This window comes from Podarcis liolepis (genome assembly GCF_965112155.1).
Source record: "Podarcis liolepis genome assembly, chromosome: Z".
NCBI lineage: Eukaryota > Metazoa > Chordata > Lepidosauria > Squamata > Lacertidae > Podarcis > Podarcis liolepis.
The window spans coordinates 46,651,665-46,663,813 of record NC_139570.1 but is presented as its reverse complement, the minus strand read 5'-3'; the positions used below and the strand labels follow the sequence as shown (position 1 = coordinate 46,663,813).

Genomic DNA, 12,149 nt, shown 5'->3' with positions numbered 1-12,149 from the left:
GCACCTACTCCAAGGCTTCGTCCTAAACAGTTTTTTAAAACAAGTAAAAGCGCTCTCTCTCTTTCTCTCTGTGTGTGTGTGTGGTTCTCCAAGGATTTTCCCCACAGGTTATCTATTTTCTCTGCTGTTGATGCTAGTCTGCAGAAAGGGGGAACTGGGTCTGAAGGGAGCTTGATTTTGAAACATTTAATAAGTGCCTAATGCTTCTCTCCAGGCTTGAAAAAGCTTAAGATCCAAAAATTTATTTGTTTTTATTGAGAGAGAGATGGCAACTCTAGCTACTTTGGGTTTAATCTTATGAATGTAAAGAGGCCAGAGGTAGGGGAGTCCTTGTCCGTTGTTTCTCAAGCAATTACTGTAGTGCACTAAGAACATAAGAGGAGCTCTGTGTCCCATGTGATGCAATAGCCATGTGGTCCAGATACTTCACATTGGAAACATATCTAGACAAAAGGAACTGACTGGGCACATTGGACCTCTCCAACTCACATGCTTCTTGAAGCACTTTGCACTCTATGATGTGCCATGACTGTTGCTTCCTTTGGTGCACAGTATTCTTAAGCAGGTTGCCAATAATATCATTTGGAACTGGAAAGGTACTCTCACAAAAACTTGGTGCTGTACTCCAAAATAAGTTGTGAACAGTGTTCAAACTAACTGGGTGCCAGCTGCTTTTTTTGTGACTCAAAAGCACCTTCTTGCAATCAAGTTGAGATTTCCTGTCTCAAGTCTTGCTTTGCAGAAGCAGTGGTGTGAGTTTTCTGAATTTTTTTTCCTATGCACATTAGACAAAGAAAACTTTGTATTTGCACTGGGGAAATTTCTGGTGCCCTAGAGAGTGTTCTAATTTAGCATGCTTATTTTGCTTGTATTTAAGTAAAGAAAGATGAAAATTTTCAAACTGCCAAGCTTCCCAAATATTATATTTGCATTTGGTATGTTCCACTATTACAAGGGAACTTTGAGAACAAAATTTTCTGTGAAAAAATAAAACACTGGGGAAATATTCTGCCCCACATTTCTGGCTACAAAACAAAATTGTGTTCCTGTTTTATGTATGATTTTGAGTGATCCCAACTAAATTTGGGAAATGTACATGTGAGAGATATTGCATTGATGAATCTGAATTCTAAAAGCTTTCCACAAGTGAATTCTCCTGCTTCTTCCTAGTGTGAATATGGCCAAACTTCTTGATGTATCGGGAGATGAAGTCCGAATTCGTCTGGGAGGTGATGGAGGTAAAGCTATAGGAATGCCACTTACCTTCTCTTTTTTTAATTCATTGATTAGGTCTATGTGTACAGAAAGCAAAACTTGGGATGGGAAAGAAATTTCAAATGTAGACTTCAGTTCCTTCTTCTATGCAATTGCTGAGGTTCCCAGACATTTTTGGCCTACTGTCCCCTTTTTAGGGGACGCGGGTGGCGCTGTGGGTTAAACCACAGAGCCTAGGACTTGCCGATCAGAAGGTTGGCGGTTCAAATCCCCGCGACAGGGTGAGCTTCCGTTTCTCGGTCCCTGCTCCTGCCAACCTAGCAGTTCAAAAGCATGTCAAAGTGCAAGTAGATAAATAGGTACCACTCCGGCGGGAAGGTAGACGGCGTTTCCGTGCACTGCTCTGGTTCACCAGAAGCGGCTTAGTCATGCTGGCCACATGACCCGGAAGCTGTACGCTGGCTCCCTCGGCCAATAAAGCGAGATGTGCACCGCAACCCCAGAGTCGGCCACGACTGGACCTAACGGTCAGGGGTCCCTTTACATTTACCTTCAGGGGAAAAAAATTTCAGAAAAAAATTACTCAGCAACCCCCCCCCCCCTGGGGAAATCTACCTTCTTTAGCTGAACAAACAGGAAGATGGAGGCAAATAGGCATGCCAGCTGTGATCTACCTTCTCAGGCCTGGGTGAAGCCAAAAAGGGTTCACCCGAACCTGGCAAACCTCTTGCCTCCAACATGACTGCCAGGGGAGGTGTTGTCACCATCTCACAACGGCACCTGACCTGGCGGTAAGCACTATTAGAAAACAGATGAAGCATGTACAGTTTTCAATTTCCTCCCCTCTCTTTCTGCTTCCACCGCCCCCTTATTCAATGCCCCCAATTGCACCCAAGACCACTACTGTCCCCTGGATTGTTCCAGCACCTCTCAGGGGGAGGTATTGCCCACTTTGGGGAACACTGGTCTAGTACTTCACTCCATGCCAAATATAGCCCTCCAGGCCTCCCTGTCTGACTTTTGTGACCCTCAACAGCCCTGTTCGGCACTCTTTTAGTGTTTTTGCTAGGATGGAACATGTTCTTCAGTGGTGGTAATGCTTCTTGCTTTACTGGATAGAGGGAGATGGGGTGTGGGGTAGCAGTGTGTTTGCTATAGGAACCTCTGGCTTTTGTGTTGCTAGAATGTGTCTTCTTAAAGAAAAATTAGAGTCACACTTGTTTTGTCTACTTTTGCTTCTGGCTGTGCCCACCACAGACACATGACACCCACACCATTGGTAATGTTGTCCATGAGAGAATATGGTCATAATACACTCCCAACCCCTGTTCTGTGTAATATCTTGTTAAGGCTAATCTCAGGTAACCATGTAGGAGCTGTTGAGAGATGAGTGCAACTTCTGTATTACTGTTGTGCAGCTGCAGGATTTATAGTTTATTCACTTTGTAGCTTGCTGCATAACCCAGGTGAATAATTCTGGCAAGGGAATTGAGAAACCACACAAGTATTTCTGTCAGCCCAAGGGAAATTTGTGTTTTGTTTCTCAAATATCACCCTGTCTCCATCCTGCATAGCAAACTGCCTTTTCAATTTGGACAATGAAGGTGTTTCAGAAATAGTTTTGTGATGTTACAAAGTAAAGAAAAATAGTCACTAAAGCTTTCTGTGTATGCCTAAGCACCTGAAGTAGCTTTTCAGATCTTGGTTGGCTTGTTAAAAGAATAAAGCCCTTACAAATACTGGAATTTGAAGTTGCTGCCATCCTCTCTCTGACTACCTACTTCTTTTTTAGTTTCTCTTCTTTCTTAACTGAAGGTGATGTATGCACAGTGCTGAAAAGTTAAATTTACTGGAATCTGAATAAACTTTGTCTTTTGAAACTTGTAGCATTACCAGATGTGGCGGAAGACACAGTGTCACCAACTAGAGCCCGGACCATGAAGGACTTTGAAAATGTGAGTGAATGACTTTTGGCCACCCAGTGAAGTGTGTAGGTTGAAGCAGACCATTTCTTGTTCAGAATATACTGAGGAAAGGGGGATTTACAAATGTGCTGTTAAGGGACTAAGCAATAACCTAACGTCCTCCATTCTTCCCCTATATTGCACATACAGCTTCTGCTGTGCTCTTGCATACATATTAAGTTGATCTACAAAAGTAGTTTCAGTACTGGGAAAATACAGCTTGTATTTGTAGATATTTCAGAAATAAATAAGTATGGAAAGTTTTAGGTGCATATTTCTATGGGCAGAATTGTTTCTGGGTAATTAAGAGTATCTACTGGTTTTGAAAATTTACAACTGAGTTTACTTCAGGGTTGCATTGAGTTCAGCGTATAAGCAAGGTCTTACAAGGATTACTATCACTTTCCTGTCAATCTTATATGGAAGTTACCCCTTGCTGGGCTGAGTGGTGGTGGTTGGATTTGTCTAAGCCCAGATCTGCTTGTCCTCCACTGAGGAAGTGCAACCAGAGGCATATGTACCACCAGCGGAGAGCCCCAATACGGGACCTTCTGACCAAGCCCAGGATCCTTTGTTGCTGTGGCAGCATTCAGGTTTGTGTGGTGATTTGTTTGCCTTTCTGCCCTGTGCAGGAGGCCTGCAAATGTGGTGGAAACTCTTTTACTTTGTTAAGCTGCACTGAGCAGCTCCTGGGGTTTGGTTTGCACACCAAGCCCCATTTGAATTTGGTGTGTATGTGTGTGTCTTAAGCAAGATTGCTTGTAGCTTCTATACCTACTCTAAGCCTTTCATTATACAGAAGCATGGACATCAATATTTTATTAGTAACATATTAGATTTCTCCATTTGGAAAGCATCTGGCAGACAGCAGGGATACGGGGCAATTGCTTTATTTGGATGTATGTTTGAAACTTGTTCTTTTGAAAAAAATAAAGGTTTTTCTTTTCCCTCTAATGCAATTTTCTGACATTTTACCCTCCTTCACTGGGGGTTAAGGTTAAGTCTCAAGCGATGAAGGACACTGGGACAGCAGACAGTCCTAAGGGTACTGTGTTTGCCTTTTTTCTGCAAGCAGTTGATGTTTAAAATCTTCAGAGGAAGATATATTTACCTGTCCCCTGTCTCTCCCGTCCCACTGAGAATGGTCTGTTCTGGGCTAAAATGGTTCTGTCAGTTTCCTACCACAAACACTGTTCTGTGTGCCACTTTCCAAGTATGGATCCATTAATGCAGTCAAAGCAGTGTCATCCATGCACATAAGTAGGCTTTTGGGAACACTGAAATTTGCATAGGTAGAAAAAGAAAACTCAAGGAACCCTGCAAGCATGCTTTGTGGTTGCCACAGAATGCTGACTACCTCTTGGGGAGAGCAGGTAGAAAACCAGAAGGGGAGGGGAAATGAAATGGTGCATGCCGTAAGAAGGCATGCTGGCTGGAATCCGGAATAGGAACAGTCCACACTGCAGTGTTTAGTCACAAGTCCAATTTGTTCTTTCTCAACAACATTTTTTAAGGAATATAAGATCAGTCGACTTAGTAGCTAACCATTATTTATGAGTATCACCAATCCCCTCTCCCACATCCCATTGGCATGAACAGGGGACTTTGAGGAGAAGAATCAGAGCGCTCTCCCATTTGTGCAGGGTGAAAGGTAAGAAACAGCAGGAGTTTCTCCTGCTGTTTGGATGGGACTCTTGCTGTTGGTTTAAACAAAGCATTAAAAATGAGACCAACAGCACGGGGATCTATGTGATGGCAGATGTCCAAAAGCTTGTGGGCATTCTACTCCAATGGGAACCTTTGAAAAACACCTCTTGCTCTCAAATTCAACACACAGGAAGCAGTATCAGCTTCTCTTTCATATGTGAGACTGCTTGGGCAATGTGCCCAAAAATTCTCAACTTTTTAGTTCTCTCACACATATTTGTTACAGATAGATAGCCGTGTTGGTCTGCCATAGTCAAAATAAAAAAATTCCTTCCTTCCAGTAGCACCTTAAAGACCAACTAAGTTAGTTCTTGGTATGAGCTTTCGTGTGCATGCACACTTCTTCAGATACACATATTTGGGAACATATTTGTGTAAGAGTTTGCATTGTGTAAGAGTTTGCATTGCATTACACATATTTGTGTAAGAGTTTGCATTGTAGGCAGGGCTTTTTCAGGGGGAACTCACAGGAACTTAGTTCCAGCACCTCTCAGATGGGACCATTGCCATTATAAGAGAACGAGGGAGGTGTTTATGGTAAGTTCCAGCACCTCTTTTTCTAGAAAAATAGCACGAATTGTAGGTGTTTCTGTTTGGGGCAAATAAATGTCTGTAGGAGCACAGTGTTGGTGTCAGGAAGTTGCTTGTTTGAGAGGCGCATGTTACAATGAGTTGTGTGTGTGTGTGTGCATGAGCTAATGATGAATTAAGTTTTTGTGTGCTCATAATGACACAGAATTCATTGATGAATCTCCAAAGAAACCTCTCAAAGTTATTTTTGTGTAGCAGCTGAATTGGTGAGATCCCCAAATCTTTTCAGTTACACTGTTTTTAGTACAGTTGTGTGACATTGTTTCTGGTCCACCCTCTTTAGCAGGTCTGGGGACCTCAAGCTCAGGGGCCAAATGAGGCCCTCTAGGTCTCTCTCTCTGAGGCCCTTGGGACTCTTCCCAGGCTATACCCCCATCTCAGCATGCTCCCTCTCCCCAGGCAACACTCATCACTGGTGCTGCCTGTTACTTGCCTGAATGCAAGACAGAGAATTGTATGAGTAACTATAGAAATTTGTCCGCAGAACAAAGGCAAAATTAATATTAGTTGCTCTGCCCACCACTAGCATGTTTCCCTCAGGAGGCTGCCTAGGAGGCAATGTAGCCTGTAGGCTGACTGTCTTTTTCACTTCTGCTCTACCGAAAACAAAGAACTTTCTCAACATTTTTAAAGTTTTTCCCGAGCACTGTTATATATTGCAGGATAAACTTGATGAGAGCATTTGTTTCCATCCTGTTCACATGATATTGCTGGATTGGTACAGTATGTATGTCACATGGTATTTCTCTTTTGTTATAGCAAATAATTGAGCTGCGAAAAGAGAATTTCAACCTGAAACTGCGCATATATTACCTGGAAGAGCGCATGCAGCAGAAATTTGATGGTCCCGATGAAGACATCTACCGAATTGTAGGTGTTTTTAAATCTCTTATAACTTGCTTCTGAAAATGAGATATAATTTATTTATTCATTCATTAAAGCAGTTGTTGGCTTTCTGGTTGAAGATGGTGATGAGTAAGACTGTCCTTGAACCCTGCAGTCTATTTTTTTTTCCTATTTTGAATAGTTTTAAACTCAGTTGGCTTAGCTGTTAAAAAAGATCTGCAAAAAGAAATCAGGAAAAAGGAGTGATAAAATAACTAAATAGTTGTGGTGATTCAAAGGTTTAATTTGAAATCAAGTTGGGTTTGCTTTGTTGGTGTGTCTGGTAGCCTCTTTCTTACCTCATGGATGTTGGCTCATAATATGGATCGGTACTGTTTTACTGATGCTGTTGCTGTAGGTTTGTCATAGCCTTTCACTAGAGCAGTAAACTTATATCAAAACATTTGTATCCTACCCTTCTAGTGCAAAAGCACTACCCAGGTGTTCCATAATTTGGGTGCAGCCACTGATAAGGCCCTCAGTGTCTTGTTCCCCTCAATCATGGTTCTTGGTCAGCAAAGGAGTAGAGCATACAGGAAAGGCTTAAGTCCTCCTGGAGGAAGAGTCAGCACTGATTGACTAACAAGAACAAGAACAACAACACTTTATTATTTATATGCAGTCAATCTGACTGGGTTACCCCAGCACTCTGGGTGGCTGGGTGATGCTGACCACCTTACTGTAATTGCCAGTCTTTGTTCTCAAACTTAATCAGTTCTGGAAGTCTGTTCCAAAACCAAAGCGTTCCAAAACCAAGGTGCGCTTTCCATAGAAAGTAATGCAAATGGATTAATCCATTCCAGACTTTTAAGAACAAGCCCTAAAACAGCAATTTAAAATGAATTTTACTGTCTAACACAGGGGTCGGCAACATGTGGCCCATGGGCTGGATGCGGCCCACAAAGACTGTTTTACCGGCCCCCGAGCTGCCCCCAAACCAAGCTGCCCGCTAGGTGAGTCCTCTGTGTGCGGCGCTAAACCGGTGCAACGCGGGGACTCACTAAGTGGCGCCGTAAATTGCCTCTGTGCACGTGCAGATACTGGAAATCACTTCTGCGGATGCCCAGATATCGGAAATCGTTTCTGCGCAGGTGCAATTTTCGGCATCTGGGCATGCGCACAAGCGATTTCTGGCGGTGCAGACATGCGCAGACGTGATTTCCGGCATCACGCTGTGCTGGTCCGGCCCACGGACAATCTCCGTGGGAGTTATCTGGCCCATGGCCAGTAAGCCTTGCCGACCCCTGATCTAACGAGACCATTGAGCCATAAAATGAAAGCAATAATCAGTGTACTGTACTCTAAAATAAAACAGTACTATAGATGATAAAAAAAATAAATTCTTTTCTTATCTGCACTGATGATAGTCATTGTTTGGATGGGGCTTTTATCCATTTCCTCAGTCACACAATCAATCAGTCAGTAGCTGAACTGGGTTCCACACAGTCACAAAAACACTTTAACCGAAAAAGCCTCAAAAACAAAAAAACGCAAAATAAATAGCAAAAACAAAAGCACCAAATATAAGCTCCAAATATCACCTCAGAACACTGCAATCGGAAATAGAAGACTTGAATTGCAATGGGGGGACACAAATTAGCAGCACAACAGTAAAAATGGAAACAGAAGATTTCAGTTGCAATGGGCGGACACAAATTAGCAGCGCAACAGTAAAAACGGAAGCTCAGGACTCAAATCAGAGCACGTTCAGCTTTCGAAGCAAAGTTTGCAAACTGGAACACTGACTTCTGGGTTTGCAGCATTCGAGTTTCAAGTTGTTTGGGAACTAAGCTGTTCCAAAATCAAGGTACCACTGTACATGTGGAAAGGATCTAGGGGTCTTGGTGGAACACAGTCCCACTTCTACTCTTTGATGGCCAGATTCAATAAAGCCATTCTCCATGGCTACTCATGTTGTGGCTGGGTTACTTCAGCCCCTGTACATCGTGGCTGCAATTCTTGATACATTTACTTGGGGATAAGTCCCCTCTGGATACAGCAGGATTTCTGAGTAAAGAGGTGCAGGACTGCACTCTGTGTGTTCTTTTATTTTTGCAAGCCAGTTATTCTCATTCTAGTTCTGGATTTGCTTAAACATAATTTCCCGGGTGTTAGTATGCCTTTGTTATATTTCAGCTATGAGATGTACGGTAATAAGGGGTTTTGAATGACCTTTGTATGATGTGTAGGATTACTTCTTAAACGATGCTGTTTCAGTACTAAAATAAAACAATTTCATTACTAGGAGTTCTAATCAAAGAGCTTCCTTCCTACTTAATTTAAATTGCTTGTTCAGTCTGACACTTTTATCAGTAAAACAAAGGCTTTCAGAAATTACATTATAATCCTTGCACATCAAACTGCAGCAGAAAGATGATCCATGTTAATATAAACTCTCTACTTCTCTTGCTTGCATTTTCTTTTGCTTCTTTGTTCTGTAAGGCCATACAGAGAAATGATCAAATGAAAGCTAGAGATAATATCCTATTTAACAAAAAATCCAGCTGCTGATTCCCTGTAGTGAGTGCCATTTTTGCAGCTGCTAATGCCTCGTTTAAAACTACTGTTCATTTTGTGGATGTTTTGCCTGGCATAATTCAGATATCATATCAAACCTTGGTTTGTGCTAACCATGGATCAGAACCCAAATCATGGTTTGAGCTTCCAGACAAGGAATGGCCAATACATAATTTTGAGCTGCTTGTCTTCTTTTATCTTCCATCCTCTCAGCCCCAGCATCCAAAACTAAATGTCCTAATGCAGCAGCCTATGTAGGTGGAGCATTACTTGTAACAATGGAGTACAAGTCATGTTTTTCAGAATGCATCTCAAACCATGGTTTTGATTCTGGTTTGCTGGCGAACTGGAAACATTTCTTCGTCACTATGGGCAGGCAGCATGCAAGAAGAAGCTTCAGTTTTAAAATTGATTTATTTGTGGCCTTTGCATGCCACCCCATAGCATAGTTGTCTTGTTGGCTTACAACAAATAAGTAATAAATGGTGGTTTGTAACCAACTAAGCATAGTAATGTTGAAACCTGTATCACCATAGCTCAGTGATCAAGGACTCACTTTGCATGCAGAAGGTCCCAGGTCCAATCACCAACATTCCTCAGCTGGGAATGTCTCCTGCCTGAAACCCTGGAGAGCTGCTGCCAGTGAGTGTGGACCATTGGTCTGACTTGGTATAAGGCAGCTTCCTGTGTTTCTAACTCTTTACTAAAATGAGAACAGAGAACACATGAGAAGGCAAGGCATACTCTCCAACGAGGTTCCTAAGCATATTTGCTTCAGAATACATGAGTTATCAGTTCTATGTTTAAAAATCTGGTAAAGCATTCTCTACATCAGGGGTCGGCAAACCTTTTCAGCAGGGGGCCGGTCCACTGTCCCTCAGACCTTGTGGGGCACTGGACTATATTTTTTTTGGGGGGGGGAATGAACAAATTCCTATGCACACCAGGCAGGGCCCACAAATAACCCACAGATGCATTTTAAAAGGACACATTCCATGCAAGAGCACCAGGTAGGCCAGACAGTATTGTAGATGATAAAATTTAAAATTATTATTTTTTCTTACCTGCACTGATGATAGTCATTGTTTGGGTAGGGGGTCCTCTCCTGGGTTTGGTGCTGCGTTGTGGCCTGCTGGGCCTCCTGCAGCCGGCACCTCCTCCGCGCTTCGGGGGTGGGATGGGGGGCCCTCCTGCCGGCAGCAGAGGCCAGATCGCTGCCGCACAGTCAGCGGGGAGAGCTCCTGCCTGCTCACCCCACCCTCTCTCTTTTCCCTCCCCCTGTAAATCTCTTGCCCCCTCCCTCGCCCTGGATGGTGCCTCTTTTCCCGCCAGCGGCACCTCTGCCTCCTCCCTTTCCTCCTCCTGCACCTCCTGAAGGAGGACTTCGTGCGAGAACGTGTGGCGGTTTCCCTCTTTTTTGTCTTTTTTCCCAGGGAGCTCAGACAGTGGCCAGGCCAGGTTAATGACCCTCGCAGGCTTGATCCGGCCCATGGACTGTAGTTTGCTGACCCTGCTCTACACGCTAGGCTTCACTTCTGCTTAGGTTTAGCATTTTTAACTAGTCTTAGCTATGATTTCTGTGTTAGTCCTATGATTTTGTGTCCATATGATGTGTCCCTGTGATTTCCCCCTATTTCTACCTATGATTAATCAAAATATAATTTATCAGACACACACACACACACACACACACACACACACACACAGTTTTTTAGTCCCACACAGCTCCCACCATCTATTGAGTGGGAGGTACAATTTTTCAGCTCCTTTGGGGGTGGCCTCTTCTGCTCTCAGGCACCTCGGGAGAGCCTTTTCTTTCTCTAGCCTCTGCTCGTTTCCTTCTGGAGCAGAGAGCCCTTTAGCTACAAGTGGCTGTGGGTGTGGATGCTGGGCCAGATGGCGAGTGGGGAAGGCTCAGACTGTTGGTATGTGTACTCTAGCGCAAGGGTAGGACCAGACCTGCCTCCTGCCCACTGGCCTCTCTGTCCATGGGCCCATCGGGGGGCTTCAGCCGGAGCTTGGCATGCTTGTTGGCCCTGCGCCTGGCGCCTGGCTTGGTTCTGCTTCTGGCGCGCTCAGCGGAGTGTGAGCTGCGCGCTGCCTGCCTAGCGTTCTGCATGTGCGGCCTGCCCACCGACCTGGCCTCAGACAATGGGCCACAGCGCATGGTGCATGCCACCTGGGAGCTCAGCGGGGATGGGCCAATGTAGCAGCTGCTGCTTGTCAACAACGCTGAGTGCCGAGACGCGCTCCTGAGCACATGCAGAGTGCATTCCTCCTCCAGGTCTGGAAGCAGCTGTGGGACCGGCATGCAGGGTATTTATATTTTTCAAAATATAGTCTGCCGCCCCCAAGGTCTGGGGGACAGTGGACCGGCCCCCTGTTGAAAAAGTTTGCTGACCCCTGCTTTAAATGGTATCTTATGCCTGGGAAATATGAGGGGCACTCATTAAATATTTCCCCTGACATACTTCCTGTGGACTAAGACAAACGAAACTGGGCACAGTTATTAGTCCTTCTCTGCATAGCTACCAGCAAGAGTCACATACTTCTCCCATCGCTTTATGCAGCTGTGGAGACCTCATCTGTATAAGTTGGCAGGTTACATCAGAAACCATGATTTGACGTCAGAAATCAGCATTTCATCGTCTGGAAAAAGCTTGCCCTTCAAAAATAACTTCATGGTTGGAAAGAGGTGGAAGTCAGATAGTGCAAGGTTGGGAGAATAACAGGGGTGAGGAAGGATTTCATAGCCACAGGACCGTGCTTCTGTCTGAGCAACATGCGAGTTATGAATCGGGGTGTTAATCCTGCAGGAGGCAGACGCCCTTGGTCAGCATACCACACCTCTTGATTTTGATGGCCTTCAGCAATTTCTGCAGCAGTAGTATGTCCCGGTAATGATACCCTTTGTCAGGAAATCCATCATCACTACTCCGCGCTGGTCCCAAAAGTCCATGAGCATGACCTTGCCGGTTGACGGCTGGATACATGCTTTCTTTGGAGGTGGTGAGGCAGAGTGCTTCCATTGTTTGGACTGGGATTTAGTCTCTGGGTCGTAATGATGGACCCATGTTTCATCCTGAGTAATTAGTGTGGCAAAGTAGTCATCATGGTTTTCGTGACACATGGCCAAAAGGGCCCGTGGGCATGTGACTCGTTCCTGCTTCTGGGAAGGCATCACCAGCCAGTGAATCCACTGTGCGGATGCCTTTCCCATGTGCAAATGGTCATGGATGATTTTTTTCTACAGAGCCCACACTGATCTTG

At 44.4% G+C, this 12,149-nt stretch overlaps 1 protein-coding gene across 6 annotated transcripts in view; it reads left to right on the top strand.

Moving 5' to 3' along the window:
* CDK5RAP2 (CDK5 regulatory subunit associated protein 2) overlaps positions 1-12,149 on the top strand; it is a 138,048-nt gene that overhangs the window by 2,193 nt on the left and 123,706 nt on the right. For all 6 annotated transcript variants that reach the window (XM_083485685.1, XM_083485682.1, XM_083485684.1 and 3 more), the window contains exons 2-4: positions 1,171-1,238; positions 3,103-3,170; positions 6,237-6,347. In XM_083485685.1, the coding sequence (XP_083341811.1) occupies positions 1,171-1,238; positions 3,103-3,170; positions 6,237-6,347 (247 nt within the window). The remainder of the gene's footprint in view (positions 1-1,170; positions 1,239-3,102; positions 3,171-6,236; positions 6,348-12,149) is intronic.